Source organism: Aethalodelphis obliquidens, unplaced genomic scaffold (assembly GCF_003676395.1).
Source record: "Aethalodelphis obliquidens isolate GAN/ISIS:26980383/991018 unplaced genomic scaffold, ASM367639v1 scaffold4, whole genome shotgun sequence".
Classification (NCBI taxonomy): domain Eukaryota; kingdom Metazoa; phylum Chordata; class Mammalia; order Artiodactyla; family Delphinidae; genus Aethalodelphis; species Aethalodelphis obliquidens.
The window spans coordinates 16,334,360-16,362,129 of NW_020837948.1; the positions used below are offsets into that span (position 1 = coordinate 16,334,360).

General features: G+C 39.7%; 1 protein-coding gene across 1 annotated transcript in view; it reads right to left on the minus strand.

Moving 5' to 3' along the window:
- SNX24 (sorting nexin 24) overlaps nucleotides 1–27,770 on the minus strand; it is a 161,075-nt gene that overhangs the window by 64,632 nt on the left and 68,673 nt on the right. The window contains exon 2 of the mRNA XM_027099290.1: nucleotides 11,657–11,740. Within this exon, the coding sequence (XP_026955091.1) occupies nucleotides 11,657–11,740 (84 nt within the window). The remainder of the gene's footprint in view (nucleotides 1–11,656; nucleotides 11,741–27,770) is intronic.

Consider the following 27,770-nt stretch of genomic DNA (forward strand, 5'->3'; position numbering starts at 1 on the left):
ATGTACCCAAAGCAGAGGGACCAGTGACAAATACCCAGAATAACTGGATGGGCAATCAAAGATCACTTTCATAGAAAAGCCAGCACTATGAAAGAGAAAGGACAAGAAAAACAAATGGAACAACTAATCCCAAAGGAAACAGAGAAATCAAATAACAGAAGAGATCTTTAATATCCGCAGGGAGATTTGAGAAGATATTGCTTCTATAAAACAAGAACAGGTTTTTAAAAAACCCAAGAACAGGTTGCTATGAAAAAGAAACCATCAGAGAAGAAGAAAGAGATGACAGAAATTAAAAAAAACATGACAGAGAAATAAGTTAAAAGAGGTAGAATATAAAATGATGGAAGTCTCTCAAAGTGTAGAATAAACAAAATGAGAGAAAGGGTAGGTGAAGAGATAAAACACATATCGGATTAATCTAGGAGATTTAATATGAAAGTAATAAGCCTTTCATAAAGAATAGAAGACATTTTCAAAGAAAAGCAATTTTTATAGGACCTAATATATGTCTTCAGATTAAGGACCTATTGAGTACCAGCATAATGTATAAAAAAGGATCCACATTTACTGACATTTATCAGTTGAGATTTCAGAATATTGAGGACAGAGAGAAGACAGAGGGAAAAACATTAGTTGGCAAACAAAGGAAGCAGAACTGTATTGGCAACTGACTTGTCACCAGCAACAATGGATGCTAGAAGATCAATGCTCCAAAGATCCAATTTGACATGGATTTTTATAACCAGAATCTCATCAATTAAGTGTGAGAGAAAGTTTACCTCCCGTGCCTTCTTTTACCCAAATTTGAGCATGTAATTCCGGAAAACTGAGAAATTAAACCAGCGAAGAGGAAAAATAGGATCAGGACTCATAGCTCTTCCCCATCAGCATGGGGAAGGGAAACCCAAGGGCAGCTGAGCACAGCAGGCCTAGAGAACTATCAGTCTAGGTTAAAACAAAAACCTCCAGGAAGAAGGTGGATTCCATGTAGCAGAGAGTATGGAGAAGATGGATAAATTTAGGATTTGTTAAAGTACATTATTCTTTTGTCTGTCAGAAAAAATAAGTTCTAGGGTAAACAAAGAGCCCCTGAGGAAGGTCACGGAACAGAAGACACCAAGCTCCTCCTATGTGTTAGGGACACTCCTGCCTTCATGGGGCTGGCATACCGGGAAATGGACAAAAAAAACAATAAACATGTTAATAAAACAGGGTGAGGGCAGAGAGTAACAGACGGGGGTGTGCGCTGGGGGGCAGCTGGGGAAATGACTGTGTGAGGTGAGAATGTCTCAGGAACCACCTGAATCATGCTGGGAGGGAGCCAGGGTTAGGAGCTGGAGAAGGGCCACTGCAGCAGAGGCAGCAATGGAAAGGGAGGGCCGAGCCTGGTGTTCCAAACTCAGCAAGGAGAAGACGGTTCAGAGAGGTGCAGCATCAGACACTGTAGGGCCTTGCAGGCCGCAGAGGGAATTTGCTTATCATTTTACATGGGAAGCAAACTGAATGTCTTAAGCAAGGGAATGATCTGATAAAATTTTTACTTCAAAGAGCTCGTGCTAGATTCTATGAACAAGATGGACTGTAAGGGGGTGGAATCAAAGCAGGGAGACCAGTCAGCAGCTCCTGTAGGAGTCCAGGCAAAAGACGACGGTGACGTGGACTGTGGTCGTGGCAGTGGAGGTGGGGAGAAGCAGAAGGCTGCAGAGTAGGTGAAAAGTGGAGGTGATAGAATGACCCCAAGACTTTGACTGTTTCAGGTCTTTGACCTCAGCTGGCAGCGCCCTGTTTATGAAAGGTGGTAGAATGCCAGGTTTAGACTAGGTGGCAGAGAACATTAGTTATCTCCTCAAATCCACCGTCCCTCTCTTCTGTAGAACAGAACTCCTAATTTTGAACTAAGTACATGATTGCCCAGAATAAAGAACACATCTCCCAATCTCCCTGGAAGCTATGTGTGGCTGTATGACTGAATTCTGGACAAAGGCAAGTAAACAGACATGTCTGTGCAACTTTCAGGAAGTGTTCTTAAAGGGAAGGACTGTTCCTTCTTTCCTTTCCTCCTTCCTGCCGGCTGACTTGCCCATGTAACGGCTAGACCTGGAGCAGTCACCTTCCACCATGAGATGGAAGCCTTGTGTTGAGAAGAGGGAAACCACAAGAGGAAAGCCTGGGTCCCTGAGGCCCATGAAACTGCCACACCGGCCTTAGATATTTATGTGAGAGAGAAATAAACGTGTATCTCACTGTTAGGGTCACCGTTATTTTAGTTCTAGCGTCACCTGCAGCAAAATCGAATACCACAGTGGGGATATGGCTGATACTGCAAGCTGCCTAGCCAATATTCACTCCCTTCTTCTTCTTGTAAAATAAAACAAAACAAAACAAGCAAAAAGACACCAGTGTCATTCAGAGGGCCAAAATGCTAAGCAAAAAATCTTGATTTCCCAGGTTCCTTTATAATATGACAGAGTTGTTAATGAAATGCAGTTTAAGTCCACTGGGTTGGGCTCCTGTTTTCCTGAAAAAGAGAAACTGGCTCTTCTTTCTGCCAGAAATGTGGAAACAATGCCTGGAGGGACAGCAGCTATGTTGTAACCAGAGGGTGAAAGTCACATCCTAAAATAAAGATGGTGAAGTGGAAAGATAAAAGGAGCCTGGAACATAGATATTACAGAATCGATACATCAACTTGGACTGCCTGCCTTTAGTTTTCTTGTAAATGTGAGAATTAGTTTTATTTTTTGCGGTACGCGGGCCTCTCACTTGTTGTGGCCTCTCCTGTTGTGGAACACAGGCTCCGGACGCACAGGCTCAGCGGCCATGGCTCACGTGCCCAGCCACTCCACGGCATGCGGAATCTTCCCGGACCGGGGCACGAACCCGTGTCCCCTGCATCAGCAGGCAGACTCTCAACCACTGCGCCACCAGGGAAGCCGCAATGTGAGAATTATTAATCTCTCACTTGTTTAAGGGACCTAGTCAAGTTTCTATTATATCCAACCAAAGATAATCCTGACACAGAGGAATCAATTGTTCCGTTTTGGTGATTTCAAGTCAGAGATGCCCAACAGGCAACCAAGTGGAGATAATTTGCAGGCAGTTGTATATGAGTCTGTAAACTGGGAGTGAGAATATCTAAGTGGTATTGAGAGCCACGGAACTAGAGGCCACGACATTGGGAGTTCGGTACGGATGGAGGAAAAGGTCTGTGAGGGGCATAATCCTGAGAAGCTCTCAAGATGCTGCCTCGTGGTGCACATGCCTATAAAATTCCTTCCCTTGGGTCTGGATAGGACCTGTGAATGTGGTGAGATAGTCACTCCTTTGATTGGGTTACATTACACAACGAGACAGGCAATCCCTTGATCAGATCCCACTTTATGAAACCCAGTCCCAGCGGACTGCTGGCTTTGAAGAAGTGAGTTGTGTGTTATGACAAAGCCACATGGCTAGGACCTGAGGGTGGCCTCGAGGAGGGGAGAACCACCTCTGGCTAACCGTCACCAAGAAAACAGTGGACCTCAGTCCTATGACTGCAAGGAACTGAATTCTACCCAAATGAGGACATGACAACGTGAAGAGGACCCCGAGCCTCAGATGAGATCACAGTCTTGGCAACACCTGACTTCAGCCCGATGAGACTCTGAGCAGAGAAGCCAGCTAACCTGTGCCCTGACTCCTGACCCACGGGGACACTGAAGTAACACATTTGTGTGGTTAAAGCTGCTATATTTGTGGCAATCTGTTACCCTGCAGGAGAAAACTAATACAAAGTCCACGGCCTGAGACATCCAACTCTGAGGGGCAGGGAAGAGAGGCAGGGCAAACAGTGAGGAGGCGGTGAAATGGTAAGTTGAGTCAGGGAAGTGTTTCTAGAAGGGGCATGATCAGACTGTGCAGAGCGATCCTGCAAAGTCAAAGACACTGGGTAAAGAAGAGCGGGAAGCGGGAAGGCAGAGGCTCCTCTTCCCAGGAATTATACTGAGAGAGGAGAGCAAGGGGGTGAACATGGGAGGGAAGCATGGGGTCAAAGGTGAGTTCTATTTCGTTCAATGGGAAATACTATAATATATTAATTTATTGATGAGACTGATTTAGTATTGGGGGAGGGGAGAGAGAGGAGTAATTTATGATTATCTGTAAGGGAATAAATACATATCTCATCTCCACACTATTTGAGGTATTTCTCAAACAAGAACAAAGCCAGAAAATGCTAATTACTTGGAGGTAAAAGGCTTATTAAGTTTCACTTTAAACAAAAAGACACTTCTTTAACACTACTGAACCACAACATTTCTTACATTTCAGAATAGAAAATCAACTCCATTATCTGTCCTTCTCTCCTTCTTATAAAAATTCTTGAAGATATAGTACTGAAAAGATTTTTCCTTTTTATTTATGTCAGGAGTACTGAGGAAGCCGATCATCATAGCTGCTGGGCTCGGTGACAGCGTTTGTAGGTGAGTGATGAAGGGCTCTAGATGAGGAGAGACAGACCCAAGACAGTATGTGTCCAGGAGGGCTCAGCTGCTTACAAGATAAATACCCCTCTGCCACTCCATCCGATGATTAACTGCGTCCAGGCTGCGTCCAGCCAAACGGCCTTTCTGATCCCCACAGATAGTGACCAGATTCCACGACACCACAAACACAATCCCCTCTGCCTGGCATGACCACTCCCTTCCCTTCTCATACTGTTAGAGGAGCTGACACAGAACTTACTCCGTAAAGACCTGCTGCATATACGTTGGTGATAGCAACCATTTTCCACGGAAAGGAACAGAAATACTTTTCCCAAGCACGCGAATAAAAAGATGAAAAAGGGAAAAAAGGTTTAAGGAAAGACGTGGGGGACACTTGGGGGAGCATTCAATCTTTTATTCCATGTTGTCACCCTACCTCCTCAGGGTTCCCTTTAGAGACACTTCACGAGGTGCTGTACCCCTGGTTTAGCCCCATACAACAGTTTTTTGGTTTTTCTGAAATGTGGACTTCGTTAAATTAAATATGAGAATGCAATAGTCTACTCAGGCCAAAAGTAGGCAGTCACAAGAACTCATTTATTTAGGAATGAACCAGCACCATATTTCCCTGAAACTTTTGTGAACAAAAGGCTGGGCTGGAACTGACAGCTGGGAAGGCAATGCAGACTGGGCTCAGCAGTCTGCCATGCAGGGAAGGCTTTCCTCTCCACACCGGGGACTGGGGCCTCGGGACGGAAGCTGCTTTCCAGGACCCCCATTGACGGTGCAAGTTACCTGGCTGTAGCGGGGCGCAGCCTGTGGTGCAGGGCAGGGGGTCACAGAGAAAGCTCTTACCCTGTCACAGCCTGGGCCTGAGCCGTGAGGAGAGCACCCTATAACTTTATTTTTTTTTGAAAATACCCTGCTGAGAGTGACCAGAGAAGAACAGGGTGGGGGTCTGTTCTGGTTTCAGTATGGTGGTGGTGTTTTCCCACCCTGTACTGGCAGAGCTACGAAACAGGGGCAAGTGTAACCTGGGGTTAGACTCACAATGAACTAAACTCCCACAGTAGAAACTGTTCTTGCTGACCAAAGCATTCCTCCAGCAATTCATAAAAATGCATAATATTCTCCAAATATCCCATTTGCCAAATACTTATTTAACGCCTAATAAGTGCCCAACACTAACAGTGAGGAAGGTACAAAACATAAGACATGGTCCCTACTTTATTTATTTATTTCCTTCTAGTTTTATTGAGATATAAGTGACATACAGCACTGCGTAAGTTTAAGGTGTGCAGCGTAACGATTTTACTTACATACATCATGAAACGATTGCCGCAGTAAGTTTAATGAATATCCATTGTCTCGTCTATAGATACAAAACTAAAGAAAAAGAAAAAAATCTTTTTCCTTGTGATGAGAACTCTTAGGATTTACTCTCTTAACTTTCATATATAATGTACGGCAGTGTTGATTATATTTATCATGTTGTACATTATATCCCTAGTACTTATTTATCTTATAACTGTAAGTTTGTGTCTTTTAACTGCCTTTATTCAATTCCACCTCCCTCTACCCCCCCGACTCTGGTAACCACAAATTTGATCTCTTTTTCTATGAGTTTGTTTGTTTTTGAAGTGTAATTGACCTACAACACTATGTTAGTTCCTGGCAGTGACTTGATATTTCTATACAATACAAAATGATCACCAGGATAAGTCTAGTTAAGGACAGCGTCCCTAGTTTTTTAAAATATATCTTCTAGTTAGACAAAGCTTAGGGATAACTGAGTTTTAATTATCTCAGACGTTTTAAATTTAAGTAGAAACCTCCTAAATGGAAAAGGAGTTCCAAGAACAAAGAGATGAAGGAATAAAAGAAACTCACTTGAAAGAAGAACCTGAAACGTTTTAGTTTCATTTGAATAGATGAGAACACAGAGGGAAGGACATTCAGCATGGCAAAGACAGAGAGGCGGTGATTTTCATATACGGGGGTGACAGGGAAGACTGGCTTGGCTGCCACTAACTTTTTCTTGGGAGAAGCAGTGAGAAACTAAGGCTGGCCAGTAAAGGGGTTTGTGGTAGACAAAATCATGGTCCTCCCAAAGATGTCAACATCGTCAGCCTTGGAACCTGTGAACGCACTGCCTTACAGGTGTGATTAAATCAAGTATCTTGAAATGGGAAGATTATCCTGGATTATCCAGGTAGGCCCGATGTAATCCCAAGGCGGAGGCACAGGTGACCAAGTCAGAGAGAGGAGATGTGATGACGGGAGATGTGACGATGGAAACAGAAGTTGGAGTGATGTGGTTGCTGGCTCTGAAGACAAAAGAAGGTGATGAGCCAAGAAAGGTGGCAGCCTCTAGAAGCTGGAAAAGGCAAGGAAACTGATTCTCTCCTAAAGCCCCCCAGAAGGAACATAGTCCTGCCGACACGTTTAGAGTAAGATTACAAATGTGTGTTGTCTCAAGCCACTAAGTCTGTGATGATTTGTTACAACAGTAATAGAAAACTAATGCACAGTTTAAGACTATTGGTCTCAAAAGTCAATGTCCATGATTTGGTAGATAATACAGACACATTTCAAGGTTTTTGACCAATAAAATGAAGATGAAAATAGTGCTCTAGGAAAATTGCCTGCAGCGGAGGATGAATAAGAAGACAAGGATGAGAAACAGTTAAAGAAATACTTACATAAAGTAGCAAGACTCTAGATTGAGATGGTAGGAGTACAAAATGAAAAATTAAATGGTGCTTATTACAGAAGTTTGGAAGAATGACTCAACAGGACTTGCTGACATCCTGGAAGTGAAAGATAAGAGAAAGGTAGGAAAGACTTCCAAGGTCTCACACCTTGTGGCTTCAGTGTGTGATGTAGGGGGAGGTAGGGAGGGTTGTGTCTAAGAGATGCCTTTAAAAATATAACGACACAAATAGGAATTCTCAAACTTCAACAGGCATTAAGATCACCTGGGATGCTGATTTAACAGGCAGATTACTGGGCTCTATCACAAAGATTCTGATTCAGCATGCCTGGTGGTGCCCAGGAATCTGCAATTTAATACATACTGTTCGGCTTCAGGTCACCCAAAGTTCACACTTCAAAAAGTACCAATCTAGAAAAACTAAAAGAAAGTGAAATCGAATACTTCCAGAGCTCTGGAAGAAAAACTAATCTTACACATAGTCTGAAAGGGTGAAACTGACATATTAGAGACCATAAAAAGGTAAAACTTTTGCAAATTAAAATAAATATCATAGCCAAAATTTAAAAAGTCCATGGTGAAATACAGCTTCATCAAGCGGCTAGTATTTTATTAATAGGCCATGCAAACTAATGATCAAAAACAGAGACCCTAGCAGAAAAATGGGACAGCACATAAAGAGAATTCCAAATAGAGGGGCTACAATCATAAGCTTAAGAAATACCAATGAAAACAGCAAAAAGGCAACATATATCGCTTGCTAAATACATATCATTGGGGGGGGTAATATGCAAAGCTGGTGAGATACTTTCATGCTTGCTGGTTGCATTACAAATCTGCTATAACCATTTTGGAAAAAAGTAATTTGGTAATATATAACTGGAGCTGTAAAAATATCTATACTCTTTAACAGAGAATGCTTCTTTTGTAATCTAGCTTAAAGGAAACAGTCTTGAAAATGGAAAAAAAAAGTTATATGTAATGAAGGCTATCAATCATTAGAAGTTGACCATGCAATGCACACGATTTCGTTTAGTCTGGAAAACAGTCTTGTGAAGTTAGCACATTCACTGTTCCCATATTAAAACGGGGGAACCGGAGGCACAGAAAGATCACTCAACTTGCTCCACGGACTTAAGAGGTAAAGGCAGGCCTCAGGAACATTCTGCTGCCAGAGCTTCCACACTTAACTTCTACACCATAATTATCACCATGAAGGAACCCCACTAGCACAGCGGCATTTGTTCCATTAAAAGATGCAAGAAGGCTTCCCTGGCGGCGCAGTGGTTGAGAGTCCGCCTGCCGATGCAGGGGACGCGGGTTTGTGTCCCGGTCCAGGAGGATCCCACATGCCGCGGAGCGGTTGGGCCCGTGAGCCATGGCCGCTGAGCCTGCGCGTCCGGAGCCTGTGCTCCGCAACGGGAGAGGCCACAACAGTGAGAGGCCCACGTAACGCAAAAAAAAAAGCATGAAAAGAAGGAAAACAGCAATTGTATTAGCATAGCAGAAATATATGTTGGTAACAAGGAGTTATTTCTCCTGTCCCCAAACTTTCTGCAAGATTTAGCTTTATAATCTAAAAAACTAAACTTACTTGAGGGGACGAAAATAAAGCATATAGGAAAAAAAAAAAAAAACTCTTGAATTTTTCCAAAAATTAGAAAGAAATCCTAAGAAAAGTGTAGAGGATGAGAATATTGTTTTCATACTTTAATATCAAAAATTATAAAAGTTTGGGAGAAGTAGTAATCATTAAGAACTTCAAACAACCAGATGAACTGTCAAATGGGTAATGGTTTTAGTTTCTGCCTCAAAATGAGCCTGACAACCAGCCAGGAGGCATTTTTGTGTGTTTGTGGTATATGGAGATGAGCCATGCAACTACTATTCTAAAGGTACAAAGCACTTATTAATAGTTCCTATATGATTTTAGAATTAACTTGGGGACATTGACTAAAAACTTTAACAAGTGTAATGTAAAGTGTAAGGGAAAACAGGACACTGACAACAGAGCAAATGGCATCCACTGCAGAAATAACTGAGTATTCAAAAAAATTAAACAGGAATAGATTTAACTTGAATTTAAAGGGAAGGTATTTCATGTAAAAACAGAACATTCAAAGCACATCACAAAATTCAAATATGGAAACTAGGGTACCAAAATTCTAATAAAAGGATAAAGTTGTACAAGGTGGCAGCAGTAATCACTAAAGCTTGTATATTCTGATTAATTTTTTTGCCCATTTCAATCCTCCTTAACACACAACTTTACAGTCAAGATTACAGATTTATGTTTATTTTTACACCCTGCCATTATTTGTACTTAATTGTCTTTTATAATAAGTTACCTTTTCATCAAATCTAATACAAATCTAATACAATTATCAAATGGGACAAATAAAGGGGACTTCTAGCAGCCCCTTTCTGCTCTGTAACACACAAGATTTAGTGTCTGCCAACTAAAACTCTGCCCCACTTTTCTTTAAGTCCCTGTAAGGATGTTTTAATGAGGCTGCCAAAAACATGCAAAATTGAGAGGTCTGAGAATTTCTACTCTCTTAATTCTAATAGACTTGATGATATAATTTTAAGAATAGCTAAAATTATTAACAGAATTGCAGAAGTTGAGAGAAGAGTCCTAGAAAATCTAGAAATCTTTTTTGACTGTGAGACTCTAAGAACTGCCTGTAATCACTGGGGAAAGGGTCCTCTTCTGCAGAAGAAAATAAATCGTACTAGAAAAGAGAGCAGAGTGAGTCACCCTCCACTCGTAAGAAGCAAGGGCAGCCTCTTGCTCAGGGCGGGCCTAATTGGCAGTCACCCAGCTGTGCCTCGTGTGGAGTTGGTCCCCAAGTATCTGGTGGGGACAGCTGGGCTGTGTCGGGGTAATGGAGACCTGGCAGGTTAGGAAGGAGGCTTGCATGTGACAGGCTGCCTGGTCCAGACTCTGGCATCAGAGGCTGGGGAGGGGAGGAGTTCTGGTTTTAATCCCATTGTACAGACTTATTTCATGAGGTACCCAGCAGAAATCTCTCTAGAATCTGTTTCCTCGATAAACAAGTGAACAAAGCCAGAAATTCTTGAGAAGGACGTGAGACCCAGACCCCATGTTTGTTTCTCTTTGAGGCCCCGGGTTGAGGGGTAGGGCTTTTGTAAAGTCAGCTGGCAACATCCAGCCTACATCTGTATTTCACCTGTGTTGCTTCTTTTGGAAGTAAACCTGGATGTAACACAATGTTAACTGAAAAATTCAAGGTAAATTATTCCTTGCCATCCTAATGGAAAAGTGTACAGATAACTGACAGCTCCTCTTCAAAAGAAAACAGAGGGATAGAGGCTCACTCACTTCTCAATATAACCTGTGAAAGTTTTTACTCAATACTCTATTCTCCTGACTACCAAAAAGTAAGAAATTTTAATTTTAGCTACAGAGCTTTTAATACAGAGTAAAAACACTATCACATCATTTATGCACTGACATTTTCCAGAAAATTTAAGCGGTCCTTAAGGAAGTTAAAAGAATAGATTCTTTCTGAACATACTTACTCAGTATCTTTCCACTAACTTCTTACCTAACAAAGTAACAAAAGTGAAGAAACTGAACCATGCCATACATTTTATATATGTGTGTGTATAAATATATATATTCATATATAGGAAGTATATATATATATATATATATATATACATACACACAGATATGAATATATATGTATACAAAAGAAAAAATGGTAAAACTGCATTAACCCATATGTGGTGATTTTCTAGGCAATTTCATGAGGTATTTCTAGTTATTAAGGTAATTTCATCACCTCAATACTAATTTATAACCTTCAAAACATTAAATTTTGGTAGAAAATAAAAATTATTCCCTCTTCTATTCTTTACTGACCATGTCTCCCAAAACTCAGCTATTCCTTTTGCCTTCTTGTTTCTTTTATCAAAGGCTTTTAATGAAAGGGGTCTGAGAACTGAAACACCAGGCTTGTAGAGCGGCCTTTATAATTCAAAAGAAGCTATAATCCCCCTTTACATGATCCCCAAACAGTCCTTGAATACATGTGACATGTATATTTTTTTCCATGTATACGTAAGTATAAGTTGATTTTAATAAATTTCTTCCTGTAAAATGTTCATTTCTTTTTTTTTTTCCTTTGTGTAAAACACATTAAGTGTATTTTAGGGATAAAATAGGGTCTGGGTCTTATTCTTTCTGAGCCTACAATACCCAGCACAGTATAATATAAACAGCTTGCTGTCACACATCTATTTATGCAAAAGATCTTAACAGAAAACCCACCTACTCAGAAAGCACACCTTGAAAGGACGGAACAATTTATTTTCAAAGGAAATTTACTTCGTGATAAAAGAAGTCAACCTGTTCCAAGAACTATTAAAGCTCTTAGGAACCACAGAAAGCAGGCTTAGTGTTACACCATCTGCCTTATAGAGAAAAGGGTGGCGGGGGAGAAGTTACCTTTTTGTGCAGGGCATGAAATTCGCTGTACCTTTTTTCAACAAAATGTTTTCTTCCATTCATTAGCACTTCTATCTTAAACACCTAAGAAAAAAATAAAAAAGATTAATTCCACCAGTTCCAAACCCTCAATTGTCTGATGTGGTAAGTTTGTGACCATGATATATTTCATCCCTTTAATTACAGTAGCTGATCTCCCAAAACCCAGAAGGCTCAGGAGACCCTGGCCCAACAGCACTGATTAATGAGCCCTGGAGCCAAATGCTCACTAACAAACAGCAGTATCCCCACAAACGTGTCTAAAAACAGTGGCAACTTAAATGCCTTAAAATGCTCCGTAACTTTTTAATCAGAGAACACTTCTCTCCTAAAATTACTTCACCAAATGCATATGACGGCATTGAAATACAAGTGCGATGCCACAGCGACAGTCTGGCAAAAATCGCAGGCCCACAGCATTGCGTTATGGGTATTTCAATGCGGGCAGTGCTGTGTCATCTCTAAGACAATAATGCAAACAGTAGTGCCTTTTAGGTTAATTTCTTCCTAACCTGCATATTCATCTCGCCTCAGCTGGCTAATTCTGCTGTTTGCAAAACAGGGAAAATGTAGTAAAGGTTCATTTTCCCTGCGTGATACGAGTGACAGCTTGTGCTCCCACCTCCAGGAGGTTGAAAGGCCAGATGAAAAGGCTCTCTGGGTGCACTAATTAGTAGGCACTAACATGACACTTTCTTGATTCTTAGGTCAGTGGGTCAAGACGGGGAACAAGGGATGAGGAATATTATGAAATGCTCATGAGAACACGATGTTAAAGTGGGTGGGGGAAGGCTGCTTGACAGGAGCTGAAGAGAAGGTGCTCTGTTATTTCCTAGAGTTTGTCTTTGACTCCTGCTTTGCTGAGCGAGAGTTTGTCATCACCAAGATGAAGCGGAATTGTTCCATGACTTAGTAAGCCTGGGTTCCCATTTCAATTGCCCTTCTGAAGAAAACGAAACTAAAGTTGAGGTCATGTGACACTGAAGAGTGTTAAAAGCAGGCTTACTTTAGCCCTAAAAAGAGCTACTTAAAGTTAGAATATGAGATATGAGGTCACACACCTTCATTATGAAAATAGATCTCTATGGCTCTATATTTCTGCCTTATATGTAAATGTGACTTTTTTGGAAAGCCAGAAACTATATCATCAAACATAAAATGTGTTCATATTTTTGCACTCCTTCCAATTAGAAACAAAATCTTCTGTTCCATGACTCAGTTTAAGAAACCTGCTTTTATTAAAGTGGTAAATTTCTATCAATTTAATCAACTGTTTTTTTCCCCCAAGAAATCCCCCTAAAAAATACTTTGGTGAATTAGTGAAAATATTTTCTTCTAAAAACATATGCATATGCTTCAAACTCTCGGATATACGTACATTATTTTTTAGAAAAAAATTTTGTTTACTAGTTCACTAAAGAAAATTATTCTTCTGCAAAGACCATTCAAAGCCAGGAATACAATGAGGAAAGCACCCTGAGAAACACCAACAAAAGAAACACAGCTTCAACTTGGGGGCTTGTTTAATAGCATACAGAGCCCCCTTTTTAGTGTCAGGTCCCAGATTTAAATCAGGACAATGTGGGAGCAATGAAAGCAGTTTCCAACTGCTGAGCTATGTGAAATAAAATGAAGTTACATTTTGAGTCCAGTTACTTGAGGCTTCATCACAAAAACCATCACTTTAATTGGCACGTCTGCTGAAGAATCCACAGAAGGAGAAGAAAGTTGAAGACTCAGTGAGGTTCAACCTACTAGGTTGCCCCTCAGGTGCCCCCTCCTGAAAGCCACGGATAAGACACATTACACAGCAGCTGTCTCATGGAATGTCATCCCTTCTATCGACCAGACGGCTCCATTACCAAGGTCCACAGTTACTTTTCACAATCGCTAAATTCACTTTGGGTGCGGGGGTGGGGGGAAGTATTATAAATACGCACACGTGCACACATAGGGAAAAGTATGTGATAAATTTTAATTCTAATATTTTTATTATGTTGCCATTTTTAAAATGCACAATATACCTAATACTGTTAAGACTTTTTTCTTGTAAATTCTGGGAAAACACCTTGGAAAGGAAGTTGCTTAATCAGAATTTCCATGACAATATGAATGAAGCAAGAAATGGAGTCAGTTTAATAAATCTTATGTTCCTAAATTCCATACCAGACTTTTTTTTTTTATAGTTTCTGATACGTGTTTTCCCGGCTGCCAGGAAAACTCTCTTCTTTCTTGGCTTTCCTGGCAAGCTCCTAGTACTTGTTATCTACCTCTAAGGTGGGGGCAGCAAAGGATGATATTTGGAAAACACGTAGCACAGTATCTGGCATTCATTCATTTAATTATTTAACAGATATTTACTAAGGGACTACAATGTGCCCAGGAGTTAGTTGTTCTAGGCTCTGAGGATTCAGCAGAGAAGAAAACAGAGAAGAGCCCAGTCTTCGTGTCTTCATGGAGCACACATCCTTTCTAGTGAGGAAGGCCAATCATAAACATATAAACAAACATGGTAAAGTCAAAACACAAAAAATGCAGTGAAGAATACAGCAGAGTGATGAGACAGAGCTAGACAAGGGTGCTGTTTTAGACTGTGGTAAGAGGAGGCCTCTCTGAACAGAGGGGCAGTGAGAGGTACAAAATCTACAGGGACACCAGGAGAACGTGTAACGAGAGTTGAATGTGGCTGCCTCTGGAATTTCAGACCGGGAGTGGGTGGACAAGGGCTATTTGTTTTTATTCTTTTTTTTAATTTTTTTTTTAATTTAAGGTAGAGCCTAGAGCAGGGTGATACCACTTCTGGCCAAGACAGAGTAACAGGGAGCAGTAACCCTCCCACTTGAAACAACTAAAAATTGGACAAGTATGTGGGGAAAGTGACTCTTAAGACATTGGACATGAGGAAATGAATGACAGTGAGAGATGGGAGACAAGCAGAGTGAGCCCTAAGGTTACCCCAGGCAGAGCCATGAGGCCCCCTGAGTCAAGGACAGGGAGGGGAGAGTGAGGGAAAGCCATAGCGATTCAAGTTCCCGGGGGAGAGTTTTGGAGAAGAGTGAGTTGCACACAAACGGAACTCCTGAGACCTGTCAGAGGTCTCCCTCCAACATTCAGCTGAATCCTCAGCAGCACATAAGACTGGGGAAACTACCCAAGGACAAGAAGAGATTAGAGAGAACAGCGCTCAGAGCTTAGACACCTGGGCACAGTGCCTGTTCCCAAAAGCCAGGGTAGAAAACCTCTTAATTCATGAAGTGTTCCTTAGAGAATTCAGAAGGGTCTTGTCTCAGGAGTGGAGCTAAAGTAACGTAGACTAAAAGCTCTTTTAGTCCAGAGCAACAAAGCTTAAAAGCAAGACCTGAAGAGAGCAAATTATTTCTGAGTAATGTAACCACATGCCAGAGCAAAGCTCAAGAATATTTTTAGGAATATAAAAATATTCAGCACCCAACAAGATAAAATGTACAAAGTCTAGCATCTAAGCAAAAAGAAGCAAGAAAATTCAACTCATAATGAAAAGAAAAAACAATCCATAGAAACTAATCCAGAAATGACACAGATGATGAAATTAGTAGACAAAAGCATTAAACTTGTTATAAGAAAATTTATGTTCAAGAACCTAGAAGAGGGCCTCACTGGTGGCACAGTGGTTGAGAGTCCGCCTGCCAGTGCAGGGGACATGGGTTCAATCCCTGGTCCGGGAGGATCCCACATGCTGCAGAACAACTAAGCCCCGTTCGCTACAACTACTGAGCCTGTGCTCAAGTCACAACTACTGAGCCCACATGCTGCAACTACTGAAGCCCGTATGCCTACAGCCTGTGCTCTGTAACAAGAGAAGTCATCGTAATGAGAAGCCTGCGCACCACAACGAAGAGGAGCCCCCACTCGCAGCAACTAGAGAAAGCCCGTGTGCAACAACTAAGACCCGACACAGCCAAAAATAAATAAATTTAAAAAAAAGAATCTAGAAGAAAGGTTGACTATGTTAACTGGAGATATGGAAGCTATAAAAAAGACTTAGACAACAGGTCTGGGTCCTATTGAGGAGATAAAAAATGTCTGTGATTAAAAAAAAACAAACACTGGATGGGATTAATAGTGGGTGAGACACCACAGAAGAAAAGGTAAGTAAACTTAAAGACCTGGCAAGAGAAACTGTACAAAACAAAATAGAGGAGGAAAAAACTAAAAGGTAAATCAACAGAGCATCTGTGAACTATGGGATGACTTTAAACATCAAAATGCATGTATAATTGGAGTCCTCACAGTAGAGGTGAGATGGGGGAGAGGGGTTGGGGAGAAAGACAAATATATTTGAAGAAATCTTGACCAAAATGTTCTCGATTTGATAGAAACTATAAACCCACAGATCCAAGAAGACCAACGGACCCAAGCTCAAGAAACATAAAATAAAAAGCAAAAATCCAAGGCAAATCAGAATCAGATTGTTTAAAACCATTCAGAAAGAGAAAAATCTGAGAAAGCGGCCAGAAAACAGAGACAATACATAGAAAAGGAAGAAAAATAAGTTTGAGAGCAAACTTTTCAAATATTTCTATAAATAACCAACCCTATAAGAGTCAATGCATATATACTTCAGTTATGTAAATATGTTCTATGTAAAGTAGCATGTACAAAATCAATGTACAATTTAATGTCAGCTAATTTTTTTTTTTTTTTTTTGCTGTACTTAGGCCTGTCACTGCTGTGGCCTCTCCCGTTGCGGAGCACAGGCCCCGGATGCGCAGGCTCAGCGGCCACGGCTCACGGTCCCAGCCGCTCCGCGGCATGTGGGATCTTCCCAACTGGGGCACGAACCCGTGTCCCCTGCATCGGCAGGCGGACTCTCAACCACCGTGCCACCAGGGAAGCCCCAGTTAAATTTTTAATTATTATTTTAAAAGTATTTAGGTAATTTTTCCCAAATGGTAACACCAGTAATAACAACAACAACAATAACAACAAAGACTTTTATAACACTTATATAAAGGCACTGATCCAAGCTCCTTTACCATGAAAATCACTCATTTAATTGTCACAACAACCCCACATGGGATAGGTACTATTATCTCCATTTTACAGGTGAGGAAACTGAGGCATGGATTAAGTATCTTGCCCATGGTAGCTACTGATACATTTTGAACTCAGCAATTTGGTTCCTGAATCTGCTTCTTAATCACTGCACAATACTGATTCCCAATAAACAGAATCCCTTGCATAGTCCTGTTCACTGGGAGAAACGAAACACGTGCAAGTGGGAGGAACGTTCTGGAGTGAGGACAATGCCTTCCATCCAGTCTCCTCTCAAGGTTCTGTCCTCTGGAGGGGCTTTGCAGGAACAGAGCACCCTGGGCACAGGGGTGGTGGCGGTCTTGGCATGAGTTCCTTACCCCTAACTATTCGGAGCCCGTGCTCCTCTCAAGCAAACACTGATCTATATAAAAAGCATACAATTCTATAGAGTAGAAAAATACTTTTTATATTACCTTTTCTTGTCAGGACCTGTACCCATACCACCCCCTCAGTCTCCTTACACTGTGGTTCCAAATCTCAGCTTGTATGGCTTTTGCTAATTAAACTTAAAAGTTTTTGCACCGCAAAGGAAACCATAAACAAGACAAAAAGACAACCCTCAGAATGGGAGAAAATATTTGCAAATGAAACAAGAGACAAAGGATTAGCCTCAAAAATATACAAACAGCTCATGGAGCTCAATATCAAAAAACCAATCCAATTAAAAAATGGGCATAAGACCTAAATAGACATTTCACCAAGGAAGACATACATATGGCCAAGAGGCACATGAAAAGATGCTCAACATTACCAATTATTAGCGAAATGCAAATCAAAACCACAATGAGGTATCACCTCATGCTGGTCAGAATAGCCATCATCAGAAACGCTAGAAACAATAAATGGTGGAAAGGGTGTGGTGAAAAGGGAACCCTCTTGCACTGGAATGTAAACTGATACAGCCACTATGGAGAACAGTATGGAGGTTCCTTAAAAAACTAAAAATAGAACTACCATATGACCCAGAAATCCCACTACTGGGCATATAACCGGAGAAAACCATAATTCAAAAAGAGACATGCACCACAATGTTCATTGCAGCACTATTTACAATAGCCAGGACATGGAAGCAACCTAAATGTCCATCGACAGATGAATGGATAAAGGAGATGTGGCACATATATACAATGGAATATTACTCAGCCATAAAAAAACAAAATTGAGTTATTTATAGTGAGGTAGATGAACCTAGAGTCTGTCATACAGGATGAAGTAAGTCAGAAAGAGAAAAACAAATACCGTATGCTAACGCATATATATGGAATCTAAAAAAAAAAAGAAACGGTACTGATGAACCTAGTTGCAGGGCAGGAATAAAGAAGCAGGCATAGAGAATGCACTTGAGGACAGGGGGTGGGAGGGTGAAGCTGGGTGAAGTGGGAATAGCATTGAGATATATACACTACCGAACGTAAAACTTGGCTGGTGGGAAGTAGCAGCATAGCACAGAGAGATCGGCTCAGTACTTTGAGATGACCTAGAGGGGTGGGATAGCGAGGATGGGAGGGAGGCTCAAGAGGGAGGGGATATGGGGACGTGTATGCATATGGCTGATTCGCTTTGTTGTGCAACAGAAACTAACATGGTATTGTGAAGCAATTATACTCCAATAAAGATCTATTAAAAAATAATAATAATATGTGCTTATGCAAAAGAATTTTCAAAAAGTCCAAAGGATATAAACTGAAAAGTATGTTTCTTCCATAAGAGACTTGTATAGGTCCTTGCTAACTTAAGAGGTATCTTAAATATACTTTCAGAAATTGTCTATACTCATATAAGCTCTGTATGTGTACATGTAATAGAAGTTATTTTATTTTCTTACACAACTAGAGCTATAGTATATAGTTCTACTGCTTTATTTTTTCTACTACTTTTATTTTTTACTTTATTTAATACATATCAGACATCTTCATTAATCAGCACATTTTGACATACCTCATTCTTTACTGGCTACATAGTACTACCATGTACGATTGTTACCATACTTTAATTCGGACCCTAAGATGGATATTAAGTTACTGTAGTATTTTGCACTGTATACTTTTTAATATGTTTATATATGTTTACTTATATATCAATATATATAAAACATGTTTATATGTCTCTATATATACTTACATTTTATTTACATATATTAATGATTAATGTATCTATATATAGAGAGATATATCTCATCCTTTTTCCTGTACATGTACTTACACACATATATATATAAGATAAATTACCAAAAATTTTGCCAAATTTATCCCCTCAAATGTACTAAGACCCCCTGCCACCAATAGGATATGGAACGCCTGGCCCATCCTGATCAACACTGGCTATTCGTCACTTTGACAATATGATTAGGAAGTGAGAACTAATTGGGTATATTTTGACCAGTGTTTATAGCGGCATAGGTGTCCATTCCAACTATCTCACATAAAATCACAGAGACCTGATGTACCTGTCTAGGCCTCTGCTCTTGTAGACATCCTTGCCCTCAGATTTTTCCAGAAATTCCCCAGTATAAAGCTAAGGAAGCTTCGTGTAACTAAATAAACATATTAAGGTTTTCATTTAGATTTGTTTAAAAAAACAGAAATTATATTGTTCCTGTGACTAAATTCTAGCCACAGTCCTAAGAACATTAAATCCTTAGGATTCAAACTGAAAAGTAAAATAAATATGACTTTAAAGAGAAGATTTCAATTTGTAAGTGTGGTTTTGATTACATGTTAGAGCCAATTTTTTTTTTCCTTTTCAGTAACATTTCTGAAAATAAACTGTAAATCAATGATAAAATATTTCATAATTTGGTTTACACCTACTTTTTTCAGGAATGTATCTAAAAAACAAAATAAACTTAAACGAAAGATGGACTTAACCCATATTCCAGGTTGAATGATCTCTGTCTTCAGAAGCTCATACCTTACAAAGTTATTTACTTTCAACAAAAGCAAAAAAAAAAAGTTTTTCCTAAATAAAAATGTCTAATAAATAACTTCCAAATACACATAGGGATTCTATATAAAAATAAAGTTTTAGTGACCTTTCATATATATATATTTTTTGTTTGCTTGTTTGTTTGTTTAGTATTTGTTCAGTTAGTGCAAGATGTACCAAATATTAACTCTGGGCTTGAAATCAACATATTCTCCTTCTTGAGTCGGAATAAGCAAGAAAGATAAAATTTAAAAGGTTGTTATTTAGATACTATAAAAAGTTGTATCTCTAAAAGAGTGATCTACTGTGTGTCTACTGAGGGCCAAGCTCTCAAAGGTATTAATTCACATCACACAAAGTTTTTTTTTTTTTTTAAATAAGGGAAAGATGATAAGAGACCCTCTAATCATAAAATTTTATGATATTTGATGACTAAATAAATTTAAAATTCAATAAAACTAGTGTAAAATTTTAATTTGCTCCTACTCAGCCTTAAATCAAACTTCCTCTGTTCTAAGATGCCAAACCGTGAGATATTATTAATTTAATTATACTATTTTCGGTTGTGGAGAAGCTGACAACAACTTTTTTTCCCGCATCTTTGAAAACATCTAAATTTCAGAAGTTTTTTAATGTTTTTAAGAGAAAAACATATTGCTTCAAATAAACCACTGCTTAAAGAAGAAGAATAATTCTCTAGATAATTGCCACTAGAGAACAGCTGTGTAAGAGTTGGGCCTGATTAAATTTGTGTGTACATATACATTTTTTAATATGATTCTTCTTTGCAAAGAAAATTCATGATACCAAAAACGACCCAAAATGATTAAAATCACTGATAAAAGAACAAAAATAATAAAAACAAAAACAAAATTAGAGCAAGAACAAACATCAAAGACAAAAGAAACCTGTTTCCTAAGCTGGAAAAATCAAAAGGGTTTACCATCTCCCAGGGAAAATAATGTACCTAATACTCTGAATCTTTTAAAATTACAATAATGAAAAAAAAGTGCTGCCAATATACTGATGGAATAAAGTAGGAACAGAGATCAGGATGACCAAACTTTTTCTATGCTTCACTAAATGCCTCCTGCTCCTCGAAAAGTAGAGCAATGTCTGTAGAATTTTATGAGAATATTATTTTATAATCGTGCAAATTATTATTCACATGTGAAGGCAACAGAAAGTCAATCTCAGTTGTGGGCAAACTCAGAAAACAAATAAGCCACACAGCCTTTCGGAAAAAAATTACTGAAGACATAGCACTGCCAATGGAAAGATTAATCAAAATTAAGCACTCAAAATACAGTAATATAAAAAGCCAGCCATTGTTTGTGTTATCATCAATGACTCTGATCCAGGGAGGGAGTAAATGAGTACAAAGAAAGACAACGTTATAAAGTGGCTGCTACTCTAAGAAGCTGAGGACAACTCCAGCAGAAAGCACACAGTGGTTTCATGGCCATTTGGAGCTGGCCTCCTCACAGGCTGCCCTGAGGCTCTCCTCTACAACTGAAAGGCTTGTAGTCGAAGGAGCCTGGTTCATAGAGTAACAAAAGAATCCACAGAAATCCATCGGAAACCTGGTTCCAAATTTTGGCTTCATATGCCTTCAAAGGTTGCTGGTGAATGATCTTTAACCTAGAATTCCATATCCAGGCAAATTTTCTACCAGGAAGCCAGGAAAGTGCTCGTTTCAAACATGCAAGAGGGAGAGTATTTTATGTACTAGGTACACATTCAGGAAATTCTCTTTGAAGATTTTTTAAAAAATGGAATTCAAAAAAGAAGCCAAGAAACTGTGGACCTAATCTACAGACAATATGGGGGTGTGGGGGGTATACTAAAATGCCAGCTATGCAGCCTAAAAAGTATTCAAATTAGAGTAAGAAGCCAAAGGGTTCCAAGAAGAATGCTTTCAAGAAGAAAATGGGTACGATTAACACCTAATATCATTAAAAAGGTTTTAGTGACAGAATCAAAGCATTCACCTTTCTCTGCCAAGAAAAAAAAAAGTGCTTAAGAATTCCAAGAAAACCAACTAAACAAAACTGTATACAAGGTACAGTTCCAAATATAAAGCAAAGTAAATGTAACATGACCTGGTACAGTTTAGAGGATAAGAGTGTCCGTTTGAAGTAACGCTTGAAACATTCTCCACTGAGCAGTACAGGTTTAGTAATCTATACGGCTACATTTCCTTCCTTACAGTTCCAAAAACTTGATTACACAGTGAAAATATAAATATCTGTACACACACATATATAATTATAATACTGGGAACATTTGGGAACATTAATTATTGAACTCAGCTTTTAAAATCAATCTATACAACACAGAAGACAATTATTTTTACAGAACAGACTGTAAATTTTTTTTGTCAGTATAAAAAATAATGGCATAACGAGCAGAAAATAGGAGATGAATGGGGGAGGAACTGGGTGTAAAGGAAGTAAATGGGGTCCAAATCTTTTCATCTTACATAATTGGCAGTCAAAGGACACTGCTTAAAAATTGGTGGATGAAGAAAGTGGTTCAAATTACAGAGTAACAAATATAAAGTTGTAATTTTAATGATGAAATTAAAATCATATACATAGTGAAAATGGAGTGGAGGGGAGTGAAATACAGGAGTGGAGTGAATTCAATTCATATTTCTAACTGGAGGGACATAAGAGATTTTCTAAGACACCAAGAAATAGAGATTCAGATATATTACTGAGAGTAACAGTGCTTAAAACAAATAAGCAACTTTTCAACTAACTTCTGGTTCTGGAAGGTACTAGACATTTAATTTTTCCTTTTACATGTTTATGCTGAAATTTTTTCCATGTATATGAAGTACTTTTAAATAGCCTAAAAATGACATAACCTCTGCTAAAAATTTTTGTTTCAAAATCTCTTTGGTTATAAAGGAAATATTTTGTTGAGTTTACTGATATTTATAGAATTACAGGTTTTCAGTCTAAACCCTACTACTGACTAATTTTAGCTCCCCAACTGATTACTTGATTATGAAAAGTCTTCATTTTTCTTTTCCTCTTCAGCTATATCTATGACACAAAACCAATCAATCAATTCAGGGTGAGGGAAACAATGCACTCAAATACATCAGGTCATACATGTTGACTTGTTACCATAGTTTTTCATTAGTTTCAATACCACTGTTAGTCAAAATCTTTGACTTAGATTTTCTATATAGTGTGAATGCTGCTAGTTCTTTGCTTACCTGAATTGTTATGGCAATAAATCACATACTATGTTAAACAAGCATTCTGGAAGATAGATGCTTTATGAGCTTCATTATTCTATTTTATGACCTGCTTTGAAAGAAGGAAAATAGATAAGTTTTATCTGTACTACTTACTAACTTGGGCAAATCTCTAAGTATCTTTGAGCCACAGTATTTTCATTAATAAAATAAGAATGATAAAATGATATCTACTGTATTAGTTTGTCAGATAATAAATGTCTTGGTGCTTTGTAAGATGCTCTGAAATGGAATGAAGAATTGATAACTATGAAGTGGTTGACAAAGATGCCAGCAGGAAGAACAGAAGGGCTTCCATGGGCATTTGAGGACAGCCTTCCTGACAGGCTGCTTAAGGAATGGATTTGTGGTGGAAATAGCTTTCATACAGAGGAGCAAAAAAATCCTTCATTCTTCTCTCAAACTACTTAGTTATAGACTGCATCTCCTTATCACAAGCTCTTGGCTTCTGCAAAGAGGAGCAACGCCTCACCTCCCTCCCAGATCCTCCAGAACCAGCCCCAACACATCAATTCAATCTTATTTCCCACAGCTCTCCTGCAGGAGCCAATCAGCCAAGTCCTTCCTATATTTTCCCCACTCTAGGCACTGGGGGCTTCTGTTCACGCAGGAGCCTCCCTCTGCCAAGGAGTCCTCCCATCCTCCCTTCAGCAGTCAAGTGAAATTCTGCCTCCATCCCAGAGCCTTCTGGAACGTCAGGCATCACTGTTTTCCATACCTTCCCCTTAAACAGATCATCTAAGGGGCACAATCGTATTATTTAAAATACAGTCACACTCTCTAATTTTGAACAAATGTATTCCTCTTGACTATGTCATATAAATATGTATTATGTGCGCCAATGAAATTTTTTTAGGGGACAATAATCATCAAGAACATACAAGATGTTTTCAGAAAGCATTTGTAATATAATACTAATTGAAAGAGCAGTATAAAATACTTTATGCATACTATGCTGTTGCCTATATAAAATACACATAAAAGATAACAAAGGAAATAGGTCAAAACGATGTCTGAGTGGTAGAATTACAAATTATTATAATTTTCTCTATAATCTACAGTTTTCACCAGAGCATATATCATTCTTGTAATTAGGAGAAAGTTTAATCAAATTTCTGCCTTCTAAAGTTGCACTGGAGTAAATCTAATAAATGATAATTATTCGTTTTTAATACAACTATCAAGTTCTTATGAAATTCATTTTTGTATTTCCATATATATTCATTGAGCATCTGCTATGTGCCAAGCACTCTGCTATGCTCTATACAACAGCAGCAGCAGCTACCATTTTTGAGTGCTTACTATGGACTGTGCAGTGCTCAAAGCACTTCATTTATTAACTGATTTAGTCCACACAAGATCCTATAATGTAGGTACTGTTATTATCCCCACTCCATATGTGAGGAAGCCAAGTCAGAGTGAGTTACATAACTTCAAGGCACAGAGCTAGGAGCTGATTCATAAACCCAGATAGTCTGGTTCCAAACTCCACAATCTTAAGCCCTAGAATTCTATCACTAAAAACAGCGGTGAGCAGACTCATAGTCCTAGCCTTTGTATTATTATAAAGGAAAAGTATAAAAAGGTATCTGAGCTATACTCAATATGAAACGCTTACTTTAAAAACAGATGAGTGCATAAGAGGACAGGATTTGCTCTCAGGGATCAGGAGAGCTTTCTCTCAGGAGCGGTTTCTGAATAGATCTACAGTAAAAGTAGGCAAAAAGGAGGGGCAAGCATTATAGGCAGCACATGTGCAAATGTCCTGAAGCAGAAGGTAAGAGGATGGAAGAAGCTGAGTGCAGTACAGCCAGCTTGTAAGAAGAGCATCTCTGCAAGAGGCTGCAGAGGAAACAAAAGGCTAGCTCCATCAACTGCTCAACAAGGATTAATTCTAGGACGTGCCAGGCTCAGTTCTAGTCACTGCAGATAAAACAGCGAACAATACAAACAGAGATCCCTAACAAAGAGTACTTATATTTTAATAGAAGGATGACAAAGACAATCACACAAGTAAATGCACACTAGCTGATGATAAGTGCTACGGAGAAAAATAAATCAGAGTTAATAAGGACAGAGAGGGGCTGGATGAGCGTGTGTATGACTAGTATATGGGCTGGTCAGGGAAGTTCTTACTGATAAAGGTGTATTTGAGCAGAGACCTTGTATTAGTTTTCTATTACTGCTGTAACAAACACAACACGCATTCATTATCTCACAGTCCCATAGGTCAGAAGTCCAGTGCACTTGACTGGTTTCTCCACTTCAAGTCTCACTGGGCTAATATCAAGGTATTGGCATGGCTGGGTTCCTTTTGGTGGTTCACTGGGAGAAAACCAGTTTCTGTCTCCTTGTGGTTGTAGGACTGTGGTCCCCATTTTCTTGCTGGCTATCAGCTAAGAGCAAAATTTCCAGCTTCTAGAAAGCACCTGTATTCCTCAGCTCATGGTCTCCTTTCCCAATCTTCAAAGCCAGCAACAGAAGATCAAGACTTTCTCATGTCACATTTCTGTGATCTACTTTTCTGCTTCCTCTTCCACTTTTAAGTGGAAGACTCATGGGACTATATTGGCCCCACCCAGATAATCTAAATTGTCTCTGTGATCTCAGGGTCCTTAACCTTCATCACATCCATTAAGTCCCTTTTGCATGTAAGGAAACATATTCACAGGTTCTGGGCATTAGGGTGTAAACATTTTGGGAGGCCCATCCTTCCCTTTACCACAGACCTGAAGGAAGTGAGAATATCTGGTTGTGGGAGCAGGGTGGTCCGGGCACGTGGAAGATTAAATGCTTAATATGTTTATATGCCTAGAGTGATGAGGAGGGAGAAGAGTTAGAGGGAAGGTCTGAGCGGTGGTGGGGAGAGGTGAGTGTAAGTAGAAACAACAGGACAGGCTGATAACTGGATGTGGAGTTTCTTTAAAAAAGAAAAAAAAGGAGGAATCAAATATAATGGTGAGGTTTGGGGCCTGAGCAACCAGAAGGATGGTGATGCCAGTAACTGAGCTGGGAAGACAGTCTTTGGGGGCAAACAGGAGCCCTGCACTGGCCGCGTTAAGGCTGAGATGCATGTTAGATAGACATTAAGCGGAGATGTTCAGTAAGACCGAATTAACACGTCTGGGGCTCAGGGAGAGGTCTTGGCCAGAGATATAAATTTGGGAATCATCAAAGTGTGAATGTGATCTAAAATCAGAAGACTGGATCTGATCACCTAGGAAGAGAAGTTTATTTTGAGGTCTTGAGATCCTATTAGGGCTCATGGTTTTCCATTCTAGCATGAGAAACCTTTGCTACTTTTTAAAAGTCTCCCCCTTCCAAATTAAACTTCTCTAGCTCCTCCAGCTGTCCTTCAGAAGACCTGGTCTTCAGGTCTTGCACTACTGACCACCTTCCAGTTAAAATATAGTTCGTCACTGATCCCCCTAAACTGTAGAAGCCAGGACCTGAGGGAATATATAGCCATTTCCCAATTAGTGAATGGATTGTATCTCCCAAATCCACAGTTGAGGTAGTTTAAAACTCAGCACAGATTTTCTCATAGAATCAGTATAAAAGACAGATTTCAACTCATAAAAAACCCTGTTTAGCCCCTAATATGCATAAATTACAATAATTATATTTTTATTTCACCCAGCAGCTTTGCAGTATAACACAGTGGCTAAGAGTTCTGGCTCTTGAATCAAACTGCCCGGGTTTGAATCCTGTGTCTTCTATTGCTCTCCTCCGGGCTCGGCTAACACTCCATGATTTGGGGCAAGTTATTTAAACTTTACAAACCTGTTTCCCCAGCTATAACATGAAGTTTACAATGGTACCTTTCCAATAGGTTTGTTGTCAGGATTAAATGTGATTATCAGTGTCAATAATTTACCACATTGTCTGGCATTTAGCAAGAATTCAAACAAGAATGTTATCTATTAATATCGTTATTAACATCTAGTCATTGTTACAACTGTTTCTTTATCAGCATGGGGGAGGGAGACTTGGTGGATAGAGAGGGAAAGAGATGATTCCTCAGGAGTGTGACCTACTCACCACACCCATCCATCTCTACAAGGGAGAAGGTACTTTTCTCCCCATCCCAGAGCTAGTTGAGCCTGCAATGCACACACGTGGTAGCCTCTGCACTCACCTTTGTCAGCGCCTACTCAGAACCCTGCATTCCTGATGAGGCCTGACCACTAAGACTTAGAGGAACCCTGTCTTCCCTCCATCTTAGTTTAAGATTCCGTATCTTTGACCCGTATTCTTCCGACGGTTTTTGGAAGCCATATCTCACTGTTGGATCACAGGGCCCTGGAGGTCAAATAAAACCCCAGGTCTTTCCCAAGAGTTCTGGAACAAGTGACTGTGAGAACTGAGGTCAGGCTAACAAATGACCTGTTAAATAGGATCATGTCCATTTCAACCCATCATACAAGGATGTTGTAACTTTTCTGAAAATTGATGCTGTCATCGAAATCAGGAGCCAGTGTTTTTGCCAAGACTTGTGTTATCTGCGAATCTGCAGTCCTTCTTTCATCCAGGCCCGAGAGTTCTCTCTACAACCTCCCAGCTGGTCTCCCTGCTCCACTCCTGTCCTGTAACAATCTGCGTTTCACAGCAGCCACAGCGGCCCTTTTCAGGCATCAGGTCATGTGACTCCCCCGCTGAACTCCTTCTGATGGATTTCCATCACTCCTGGAACAAAATTCCAGTCCCTGCTCCAGCCCACAAGGCCCTATACCAGCCAGCTTCAGAGCCCCCTTCTTTTCTTCAGCTCCGAACACACCCCTCTTACTTACCCTGGTCTATCCG